Source organism: Cebus imitator, unplaced genomic scaffold (assembly GCF_001604975.1).
Source record: "Cebus imitator isolate Cc_AM_T3 unplaced genomic scaffold, Cebus_imitator-1.0 Scaffold140, whole genome shotgun sequence".
Taxonomy (NCBI): Eukaryota; Metazoa; Chordata; class Mammalia; order Primates; family Cebidae; genus Cebus; species Cebus imitator.
Genome location: NW_016107455.1, coordinates 1,262,238 through 1,273,134, shown reverse-complemented (window position 1 = coordinate 1,273,134; position 10,897 = coordinate 1,262,238). Strand labels below are relative to the sequence as shown.

Below are 10,897 nucleotides of genomic sequence, written 5' to 3'. Positions count from 1 at the left end.
AAAAAAAAAAAAAAAACAGTAGAAGAAGAAGAGAAGCATATTGTTTATAATTGGGGAGGTAAAATGACAGAAAGAGTCCAGAGCATTCAAAGTAGTTGCCTCTGAGGGGGTGGGAGAGGTGGAGCCAGGAACGCTGCTTTTCATTACACATCCTCTAGCAACAGTTAAATATTTTAAAGCATGACCATGACTGCCTTTGTCAAAAATGAAACATTTTAAATAATTTAAGATTATTTATATAATTTGTATAGCCCTGTGCTGGCATTTCTTCATTTTTCAATATACTGGGAGCCTCAAAAAAAACCAGTGGGCCTGGCTGTGTTGGTCTCTGAGCTGTGCCTGCTCCCCACCCCGCCCCAGAGAAAGGGGTGCATTGTTTACTCTTGGCCTCGCCTGGTTGGGGTGGACTCCAGAGCTCGCAACCTGAGTGGGGTCCTGAGCCCCGCAGTGGGCATGGGAGACAGCCACAGGGCCCGAGCTGGCTGGGGAAGTAAGGAAGCCTCCTGATGGCACTGTGCTGAGCCACCCAGGCCTCCCCAGCCCTGCTCCAGATGCTGCAGCAGCTTTGGCTAATAAGGCCCTAGGGAGCTGGCAGTGCCCCGCCTGGCCTCAGGGCTCCATATGCTGCCACTGCCCTCCCCCTCAGGTGCCCAGCTCCAGGCTCCAGAGAGAGGCTGGCACTCCCTTGCAGGCAGGGTGCCCCTTCCCATCCCTACACCTCGGGAGCATTCCCCAGGGCTCCACTGTTTTCTGGGGCCCATGCAGAACCCCATACAATCAGCCAAGTCCCAAAGCAGCTCTCCCCACAAGCCCAGAGTGCCGCCTGCAGTGCCAGTGGCGCCTTGCCCTGGACCCAGGTGGGAGAATTCATTAATCTCCTCAGCAGAGGCCTCCAGCTATTTAATTGCTGGAATGAAAAGGTTTCCCATGAAACTCAACACCCAGCCCTCCCTACCAAGAGAATGGAGACTCCTCATCCCAGCAGGCCTCAGCTGGGGTCTCTGGAGCTTCGGAGCTGGGGCTCCCTGGGCAAAGAGCCTCCCTGCCTCCACTCAGGCACACACACACCACATGCTAGTGCACATAGGTACCATACAGATACACACTCGTACGTTCATAGTACTCACATGTGCCCTTAAGTGTACAAGCACACTCGTGCCCAGCTGCCTTCCGGCCCTGCAGGAGTCCACTCCTGTGTAACGTGTGTTGAGCTGCCAGCATATTTGCACAGGAACACCCCTCACACCCACGTGCACTAGCAGGGTACTTTCCAAACTCCTTTAGCAAGAGCAGAAGCCTTTTCTTAAGGGAAATATTAAAAGCGTACACCCAATGTATGGACTAAACATGGTGCTTCCTCCAGCCCTGGGGAGGAAGGCAGGAGTCTGGTGTGATCGTTGCTTCTGACCTCTCCTGACCAACATGGGGCACAGGGGCAGGTCTGCCTGAACTCACTCAAGGGAAGGGAGTCAGAATGTGTCCTCAAGCTGCATGGAGGCCATGTGATGTGGGGGCTGCACCCTGGACTTCTCCCTCCATATCAACCCTCCCCTCCTGCCCGTGCTGCCCCTCCCATCCTCATCCCAGAACTCATTGATTTTTGGTTTCTGGGGTTTGTGGCTCCCTCTCCCTAGCTTCCTAGCTTACCAGCTGTGGTGATGCTCCACATCCAGGACTGCCCACTGTAGGCAAAGGGAGGGGTCTCAGGTGCTCCCCATACATCCCAGGCCCCACAAACCATCTCACCTGCCTCTAGGTCAGAAGGGTGAACAGGGAAAGCAGGCAACAAGCCCATGGTGGAGACCACCCCAGGGAGAAGGAAAATGTTTCTCTGGGACCACAGTCTGCCCACTCCAGAGTTCTGGTTGCCAGGGGCAGAATCCTGCTCCCCAAGCCCTGCCTACATATGCCCCTCCCACGGGAGCCTCACAGACTAACCCTTCCCCCTGCACCAACCCCAGGGAACACCAGGAACTCGTGACTCCAGAACCAGGGCCGTGCCCAGCTGGCTGTGCCAGGCAAGGGGGATCAGGCACATCCCCTGGACAACCCTGTCCCCCTGACCTGGAAGGGAACATGCATGGTGGCAGGCAGGGCACTGCACCAGCACCACAGCATTGCTGGTGCCCCTTTCCTTCGCTAGGCACCTTCTATCTGCCCACTGCTCCCTGCTTCCAGACTCCAGCAGAGCAATTAGGGGCTGAGCAAAGCCTGTTAACCAGCTCTGAAGGTGGCCATGCCGGGTGCCCTCCTCAGCCAGCTGCACTGCCAAGCCTGCCCATGGAGGGCCTCAGCGGGGCTTTTTTGGAGTGAAGAAGAGGTGGCTATGCCAAGCCAAGACCAGGGAAACCTGGCTGCTGAGTGCTTGAGGAAAGCTGAGCTGTTTCCGTGGCGGCTGGTACCAGGGGGACCAGAGGCCAGGGACCCCTGGCTGGGATGCCAGGGTTCCACAGTACTTTTCTCATGATGTCAGGTGGTTGTCCCCAGGTCCCCCCTGCAGAAAACAGAGCCTGGTGCCCTGGGGAGTAGGCAGCATACATCTGGATACAGGCCTCACTCTGGGCCAGTCCTCGACAGGGGAGACAGCCAGGGAACTCTCCCGCCCACTCGGGTTGGCATTCCCCTTTTTGGCACCCCAGAGAGAAGGAGAGGACTGGCCTGGCTCCTCTGTGGTTGAACAAGGGTTAACCTCCACCGGTGCCCTATATTCCCCCTGTCCTGGATACAGAGCAGGCAGTGTCCATTTCAAGGAGATGTTAGCTCACTGGGGCAGGGGTAGGGGTGAATCTGGGACCTTGTTTCTGAGGCAGCCAGAGCGGAGGGGGAGAGGAACACATGAGCAGCCCCAGCACCTCTGCCTGCAGCAGCTCCAGTGCCTCCCAACCCAACCTTACCCCAGCAAGATGGCCACCAACTTCAGGACTATCAGCAGAGAGGCCTGCTGGAGAAGTCTTTTCTCCCAGGGCACTTTGCCTCTCTCGAGTCTCTGCAGTAAAAAGGACCACCCACCCTCAGCCAAGGGAGTGGGACTGAGGCATTCTGGAGATTCAGCCTTCTGCCTACTAATCCTTGGACCCCTGGGAAGTTCTTCCATATCAGACTTAAATCCCTCCTGCTGTAACCTCTGGGAGAGGCTCGTCTTCTTTTGCCTTCAGGGAAGGAAAGCAGAGAGGAGCCAGCATAGGATGGCTGCCCATGTCTTTAGCACTCTGCACATCACCCTGGAATTCCCTGTTCACACTTGCATCACCAGAACAGAGACTCCTTGAGGGCAGGGACTGATGCCCTGTTTGTTCATCTGTTTCCCGGAGGCACTGTGACCCACTCTCTTAACAGGGCTCTCATGGTTGCAGAGCACTGTCTTTATGATCAATAAACAGAGATAGGATCTGAAGAGAAACTTGGAGAGTGCTGGCATAAGCACAGGTAACAGGAAGTGGCCACCCAGACCCACCCAGAGGCTTGCAGGCACAGGTCACTCTGATATTTACAAGGTCTGCCATGCAGAGCTGGATGCCATGCAGGCCTGGGGGCTGGCTTAGCATGGGACTTCAGAGACATCCTGACCCCCAGCCTGCTCGGTCTGATGGCCCGCTCTCCACCTCTACGCTTCCCTTGGCAATTGCACAGCTCCTCAGACTGAACTTCTCGTCACTCAAGAAGTGGCCCTCAGAAGGTAAATCCCCACAGCCGCAACTCTTGGGCCAATCACTCCCAGCCCACGGCCCCAAGGTCTCAGACCCTACTCTGGGGTTCTCAACCTGCAGCAACCAAGGGGGCCCAGGCCCAGCTCTGGCTCCTGCTGCCCACCCCGGGTTGGGGGGGGGGTCATCTCTGTCATGAGTGCCTACCTGTGGCCTGGATGTCAAGGGCAGAATTGGCAGAATCTGTAACCTGTGCCTGCCTTTGTCCTGAAGCATGGCCAGAAGACACCCTCCCTTCCCGTTTTCTTGGAGACCACTGCCCAGCTCAAAGCTGGCGACCCACGTGGCCTTACTGACCAGCAGAAACCAGGGAGCCCATCCCTGTGCAGAACCTCAAGTCCTTCCAGCAGCCAGGGCCCCCCAGTTTCCTTTGCGCCTAGAAGCCAGGCCCCAGCACCAGAGGGCAGGAGAGCGCTTTTCAGCACCTGGACAAGGCTCTTGGGGCCTCCCAAAATGGTCTTTCTCCACTCCCCATTTCTGAGCTGGGGCTGGGGTCTGAGGGATCCAAGGATATGCCCAGTCTGCGAGCGAAAAGAGAAAGCGCTCCCCGAAGGGGAGAGGGCGCTGGGTGGGGCTGGGGTGCCTGGGAGTGTGACACAGCCTCTTCCCGATCCCTGACCTATGGCCCCCTCCCCATGCAAGCCTTTCCCACCTCCGCACCCTCCCGCGGGAGGTGTCGCCGCTCCACTGGCTGGGGCGGACTCTCCCACCACATGGAACACGGATCCAGCCCGCAGCCCCTCCCTGCAGCCCTCACTGCCCCGGCGGAGGAGGGGCACGGGGGCCTCTACCCCCATCCAGCAGGGTCCGAAACACTTGTGGCCCGCCCGTCCTGGCCGGAGGGGAGCGGGCAGGGGCCGCCCCCATCACCCTTTCCCGGTCAACAAGCACAAAAGCCGCGGCTGCAAACAAAGACGCGCCGCAAACTCGCCGGGGAGGCGGGACAGCCCGCGCCGCGCCCCCTCCCCAGGCCGGACGGGCGTGCCCGGCCGTGGGGTCTCCACGGCGCCCCGACGGCTCTCCTACCTGGCCAGCGCGGACCTCCTTCTCCAGCTCGCGGTGGCGGTTGTGCCACACGAGGTAGTGCAGCGGGTACTTGCCCTCGGGCCCCTTCCTGGCGGAGGCGTTGGCGGGGATCATCGCCCGCTCCTCATGCCGGGGCCGCGGCGCCCGGCTGGGGAGGAGGGACGGCGCCGGAGCCTGGGCCCGGGGCCGCGGGGCTGGGGGCCGGCGCTGCCTGCTCGCGGGGCTGCGGCTCGGGCATGTGCGAGCGGCGGCGGCGGCGGCGGCGGCGGCGGGCGGGGGCGGCGCGCCCCGCGCGGTGCGGGCGGCGCGGGCGACTGGCGTCCTCGCGAGGCGGCGGCGGCGGCGGCGGCGGCAGCGGGTAGCGCGGAGAGGCCCCCACCCGTCCTGGGAGGGAGCGGGCACTCGGCGGCGCGGCGCGGACTCGCGCTCGCCTCCCACACCCCCGCACACAAAGACGCCGCTCAGCGGAGGGAGCAGGAGCCCGAAGCGGGCGCGGGGGCGCACCGCGCGCGGGCCCCGGGGACTTCGCCTCAGGGACGCGCGCCCCCAGCCCCCGGCTCCCCGCAGCCGCATAGCCCGGCCCTCAGCCCGAGCGGCCGGCGAGGGATGCGGGGGAGAGAGGAAAAGGACCGGGCGCCCCGGGTAGAGCTTGTCAGCTCGGCCCCGCGGCATCATGGGGCTTGTAGTCCGCCTCGTGGAACTGGGGGTGGCAGGTGGCCGGAGAGGGTCCGCACTGTTCCCGGATCCCGTGGGAGAGTGGGCAGGGAGTCAGGCCTAGCCGAGACGCGATCGGGGCCCTGACGCCAGGTGAGCTGGGGCGCACCTCCCCCTCTGGCATTTTGCCTTTTGTGGGGGAAAGAGGGGCACTGGCCTAGGTCAAGCCTTTGGGAGACAGGGTGGAGGTGTAGCCTTCAGAATTGAGCTTGGGTCCCAGGGGCCGTGAAGAAAGATCCGGATTCCCAGAAGAGAGTGACTGATAGGGAACTCCTGAGAAAAGTGTGGGGCACCACTACGAAGGGCCATTAGCACAACCAGGGGTCTGGCACCTGGAACATTTGTGAGGAGTCTTCCCTGCCCTTTTAGTAAATTAAACTCCATCTTCCACACATGCCATTGGAAACAGAATGTCCAGTAAAGCGGGAAAGAGGGTCCCTCCCCCCACACACACACACTGTCCCCAGCAAGAACCAGAGTGAGGTCGGATGGAGAAGGCAGCAGGTGGTGGCTCCGCTCCTCCACCCAGCTGGTCCCCTCAAGAAGGGAAGTGACTGATTCCAGAGACCTCCTTCCGGAATGACCCCAGAGCAAAGAGGTACTTCCAGAACGATCCCTGCAGAGGGTAAAAGTTGAATTGGCCTCTTAGGCGCCAATTGCAAGACCTAGAAGGACCAAGAGGCTTGGACCAATCCCTGGAGAGGGGACTGTGATGTCAGGGAGACCTGAGTTCGAATTTCTCCAACTGCCTGACATTAAGCAAACTGCTGAATTTTTCCGACTGTCTCGGTCCACTCCCCTTCAAAATGAGACTCTAGATACTACCTCCTGGGGTGAGCTAAGGATAATGACTGCCCTGGAAACAGCGCCTCCCTCCCCCAGCCAGGCGGGCCGGGACTGTTGGCAGGACCAGGCACGGTGCCTTCTTGAGTCCACCTCAGAACAAGGCAGGAATAAGGGATTCCACACCGGCCCTACTTAAAACAACAAACCAAGAAGTGTTTGTGTGGGAGGTGCCAGCAAAAGCTTGCAAACTCTCTCAGGTTTTTTGTGTGGTCTTCTCTCCTCCTCCACACCCTGCGGTGCCAGGCCCTGGCGGGAAGAGATGAGGGAGGAGCGGGCTGCCTCGCCCCTTTCTCCCGCCTAGGAGGAGCCAGCTGGCGTCTCCCGTGGCCCGGGACCGCTGCCCGCCTGCACCACCAGGGGTCAGCAGAGTGTCGCGGCTGCCGCCGGCCCTGGGGAAGGGGCTGACGTGGGGAGGGGCATCTAGGAGAGGCCGGGAGCATGCCTGTGCATTTCCTTATTAAATTGTTTTTTGAAATTGTGTGTGATTCCACTGTAGCAGTCCTGCTTCCTGGGGTGGTGACATCTCCACGGGGGAATCCAGAAACCCTTTTATCTCCAGTCCCAGGCCCAGAAGTTTGGCTGTGGCGGGGCTGGAGGGTCGGAAACAAAGTTTGGACCATGTGTCCGCATCAGGGCCACTCCCAGATAGTCTCCTAACCAACCCGGGGATGGGGAGTGTTGGGGGGAAGCGGAGTGAATCATCCTTCTTCCCCAGCAAAGCCCAGGAGTCCCAGGACAGCGGAAGTTCAGCCTGGATTGTGGGGAGCTGACCCCTGGGCGGCCGGGTCCTTTTTTTTTTTTTTTTTTGCCAGGCGGTGGTAGACACTGAACCCAGGTCGCCTGCGCTCGGAACCGCGCGCTCAGCTGCCACGTGCTCGAGACGCGCCCACACAGCGGAGAAACAAAGACAACCAAGCGGCAGGGCTGCCAGCAGCCTCCTCGACATTTAAGAAATGAAATTCCATAGCTGGGGGTCGATCGAGGGTGAACAAGCGAGCGGCCACCGCTCGTGGACTGAGCACCCGGCACCGGTTGCCTGGCCACTCCTCCAGTCTTCCCCTTCCCGTACCCACTTCCCGCTGGGGCCACCAAGACCATAGTCTCCTTGCTGAGGGAGCAGCTCGGGGCGGCACGTGGTGCTCCCCCCTACATACCCGTTAGGTATCGTTGCTTGCAAAAGCCCCACCGGCTGAGCGGCTGGCTGTTGGGGGAGGGGAGGCCTGCAAGATTTTTTTAAGGTGCAATTATAAATAAAGCCCAAAGATCGCGATTTCAAACAAACTTGTCAATCTGGGCCGCAGCAAAAGGCGATGGAGGCAGCTTTGCATGTATTTCGGGTGGTGTGACTCATGAGCATTACTTGTCTCCCCTAGGGAAGGAGCCTGCCCACCCACAAGTCACTGCTGCTCTGGCACCGCTGGGATAAATCTACCAACTTGAGCACCCCTGCCCAAGGACTGCCCCCTTCTTCTTACCGAGCAGGAGACTCTGACTTTTGGAGAACTCCTCCTCAATTGTCACCACTGATCTGGCCCCCAGGTCTGGCCCTGGGGTCCCCTGCCCTCTCCCCACAAGCAGAGGAATGCCCCGCCTTTTGCTGCTGCAGGGATTGGGGGTTGGGTGCACGCGCGGCACACGTGTACGTGGGAGCATGCTCAGTGCGGGGGCTGCGCCCACGTGCGGCCTGCACCTAGGCTCCCTGCCCCCCAGGCCACCCACGTTCCTCACCTGCCTCGCCTTTGCCTGTCTCTTCGTGTGAAGTCCAGAAGAAAAGCCGTCACCTGAAACGGCCCCTCTATGTTATATGAACCCTTTCTGGACACACACACCTCTGGTGGCCCAGAAACACCGTGGGTGTGTATAGGGCGGATGACAAGTGGATATGAGTGCACATAGGCACAGTGGTCACTCCTCGGGAGGTCTTTAAAACCGCCCAGATTCTCTCCTCTCTGGCTGGAAGCATGCATGGAGAGATGGATGTATTTTTAGTCCGAAGGCAGGAATACACTGCCTGACCTTTCTGGCACCTGGGCGTCCATATTGTGTGGGCGTATTCAGCAAGAGTGTGACACCACACACACACACACACCTGGACACACAGATGTGGACACTACAGGACCGGGACGTACACCTCACCCCAACCAGAGATAGACGGGTACCCAAGGCACAGCCCCTTTGACGTGGAGCGGGACTTGGGCCTCCAAGTCCTTCCTCTCTTCCCTAATCCCCGCCCTCGCTGTCCCTGGGCCCAGCGTCCCCCCGGCCACCCGACACCGAAAGTGAAGGGGAGGGGGCTGTGAGGGTGACTCACACTGCCTCCAGGCCAGGCGAGCTCTGCAGCCGAGGCCGAGGCCTCAGGCCACGCTGCCTGCCCGGACCCGTCGACGGCCGCGGCCCCTTTAAGCGCCCCCGCCCCCTCCCGCCCGCGCCCGGGCTTCCTTTCTCCGGGGGGCGCGGCCGGCAGCGCGCGGCGCGGTGGGGCGGGGGTGCAGCCCCTCCCCCGGTGGGCTGGGCCTGCGCCGCTTCCTGCAGGAGCGGCCAGGAGCCGCGCAGGGGGCGGAGAGAGGAGCGGCGAGCGGCGGCGGGGCGGTGCGGGGCGGTGCGGGGCGGCGCGGGGCGGAGGGCGCCCGAGGGCGAGCGGGCAGGCGGGCACGGCGGGTTCCGGGCCAGCCCCGGGGCGGACGGTTGGCCGGGCGCGCGGAGCCTCGCCGGGGCCTCGCCGGAGCCGGGCCGGGCAGCAGGGGCCGCCGCCGCCGCCCGGGCCCGCCGCCCGCGCCCCCCACGCTGGCCCAGAGGGCTGCGGCCGCGTCGCCGCTGAGGATGTCCCGGAAGGGGCCGCGAACGGAGGTGTGTGCGGACTGCAGCGCCCCCGGTAAGCGCGGCCGGGCCGGGGGCGGGACCGCACAGCCAGGCCGTCGCCGGACGGGCGCCGGGGCCTGGCGGGAGCGCCGTGCGGGGCCAGAGGGCGGGGCGGGGCGGGGGGCCTCGGCCTCCAGGCTCGGCCCCCGCCCGGGCCACTGCGGAGCCGCGTCCTCGGCTGGAGGGCCGGCCTGGGGGGCGCCTGCTCCCTGGAGGCCGTGGACGAGCGAGGAAGGACGTTCCCGGCGCCGCCTCCCACCCCTCGGTCTGAGGGAGGCGGGCAGCTGGCTGCCCCTCCACCTCCATCTCTATATCCGACGGAAGCGCCAGCCTGGGGTGGCATGAGGGCCGTGGCGGAGGCCGGCAGGGCTTGGGAGGTGGGGGCGAGTGTGGTTTTGTGTCATCTCAGTGCCACCCCCGCGTCTTGCACCTGCTGCTCTCGTGGTCGGCACGCCCGCCGGGGTGGTGGAGGGCAAGGAGCAGAGGGCCGGGCATATGCGCCAGTGGGGCCTGGATACCGTCTCCTCAGGAGCAGATGAGCGGTGGCTACTCCCAGGACTCCCTGCCTCGGGTTCTTAAGGCTGGGGCTCCTTGTGAGGCCTGGTGTTCAGGGCCAGTCCACACCCGGGTGTCTTCCCGGGCGGCATCCCCAGGCCTGCTGGTGGCTGGGAACAGCTCGGCTGGATCCTGCTTTTAGTGTTCCCCGGTAAGGCCTGCTTGGGAAAGTGAGCTTGGCATTGAGCTATCCTGGGTCCGGGCTCCTCCCTGTCTCCTAGCCCAGTCTGGCCAGAAATGGATAGGGGGCAGTGGCAAGAAAGTGCCTAGATTCCCCAATCCTGCAGGCTTCCTGGCCTGCCTCCTGGATGTATTTACGTGGTGGTTCCCTTCTCTTTCCTAGCAGAGTTAGGACTGGGCTGGAGTGAAACCCCCCTGGCCTGCTGAGGAAGTCAGGGATAATGATCCAAGAGGCTGCTCTCTTCTGATGGGGGAGGACAGCCAGTGATGGGGCTCTGCAGCTGACCTGGGAGGGAAGCTCTAGCCCCATCCATTCTTTCTTTAGAAAAGGAGCTGTCTCCCTGGTAGGCCCCTGGGCAGTCTCCGGGGGTCTGTGGACTCTAGGGGGAGTGGGCATGATTAAGAGTGAGAGTATGGGGTGCTGTTTTGTGGACCCATAACTTTCAGCCACCCCTTGAGCAGGCCCAGGACCCCACAGATTGAGCCTCACAGATGCTCTGGTGGTTCTGGGGGTGCCAAGCTAGAGTATTTGGGAACTGGGAACCTGGCAGGGCTTGGGGACAAGATACTTGATGGACGTTATGACTGGAGGCCTCTTTGGGGCTTATGGTTTAGAGGGCCCTGGAGGAGCTATCTGGGGTGGGGGTCCATACCCCTAAGAAACTGTGACTCCCTTTCCTCAGATGCAGGCAGGTCTGGGGATGGCAGGGCTGAGGACACCTTGCCTTATAAATGTCTGTCCCATTGTTCCGCACCTCCATGGGGTGGGCATGGCATGATGGGAGGAGAGGCTTAGCAGATACCCTATCAGAGGAGCCTGGGCTTTAGTGTGCCTTTGTTCCCGGCTTACTCTGTAACCCCAGCAAGACTTTCTTCACTGTGGGGGCCTCAGTTTCCTCAATTCTGAGGCAAAGAAGTTGGAGTAGAAATTGTTTTTGAGGGGCTGCCATCTCTGAACCTGTGGTCTGATTCTGGGCAGAGAGGTGTAGGGCAGCACCAGCAAGGCAGTTATC

General features: G+C 61.7%; 3 protein-coding genes across 7 annotated transcripts in view; 2 read left to right on the top strand and 1 right to left on the bottom strand.

The window, feature by feature from the left end:
- ANKRD13B (ankyrin repeat domain 13B) overlaps positions 1 to 8,429 on the bottom strand; it is a 24,903-nt gene extending 16,474 nt beyond the window's left edge. The window contains exon 1 of one of the 3 annotated variants that reach the window (XM_037743319.1): positions 8,120 to 8,429. In XM_037743319.1, coding sequence (XP_037599247.1) covers positions 8,120 to 8,257 — 138 coding nt within the window. In that variant the 5' untranslated portion in view covers positions 8,258 to 8,429. Of the gene's footprint in view, positions 1 to 4,730; positions 5,340 to 8,119 lie in introns of those variants that run through there. The other 2 variants (XM_017542169.2, XM_037743318.1) reach the window with 2 other exon arrangements.
- The window catches only part of CORO6 (coronin 6), a 33,719-nt gene extending 24,451 nt beyond the window's left edge, over positions 1 to 9,268 (top strand). Inside the window, exon 13 of the mRNA XM_017542180.2 lies at positions 9,253 to 9,268. The gene's annotated coding sequence lies outside the window, so the exon portion shown is untranslated. The remainder of the gene's footprint in view (positions 1 to 9,252) is intronic.
- The window catches only part of GIT1 (GIT ArfGAP 1), a 16,416-nt gene continuing 14,345 nt past the window's right edge, over positions 8,827 to 10,897 (top strand). For 2 of the 3 annotated variants that reach the window (XM_017542172.2, XM_017542171.2), the window contains exon 1: positions 8,827 to 9,162. In XM_017542172.2, coding sequence (XP_017397661.1) covers positions 9,111 to 9,162 — 52 coding nt within the window. In that variant the 5' untranslated portion in view covers positions 8,827 to 9,110. The remainder of the gene's footprint in view (positions 9,163 to 10,897) is intronic. The other variant, XM_037743320.1, reaches the window with a different exon arrangement.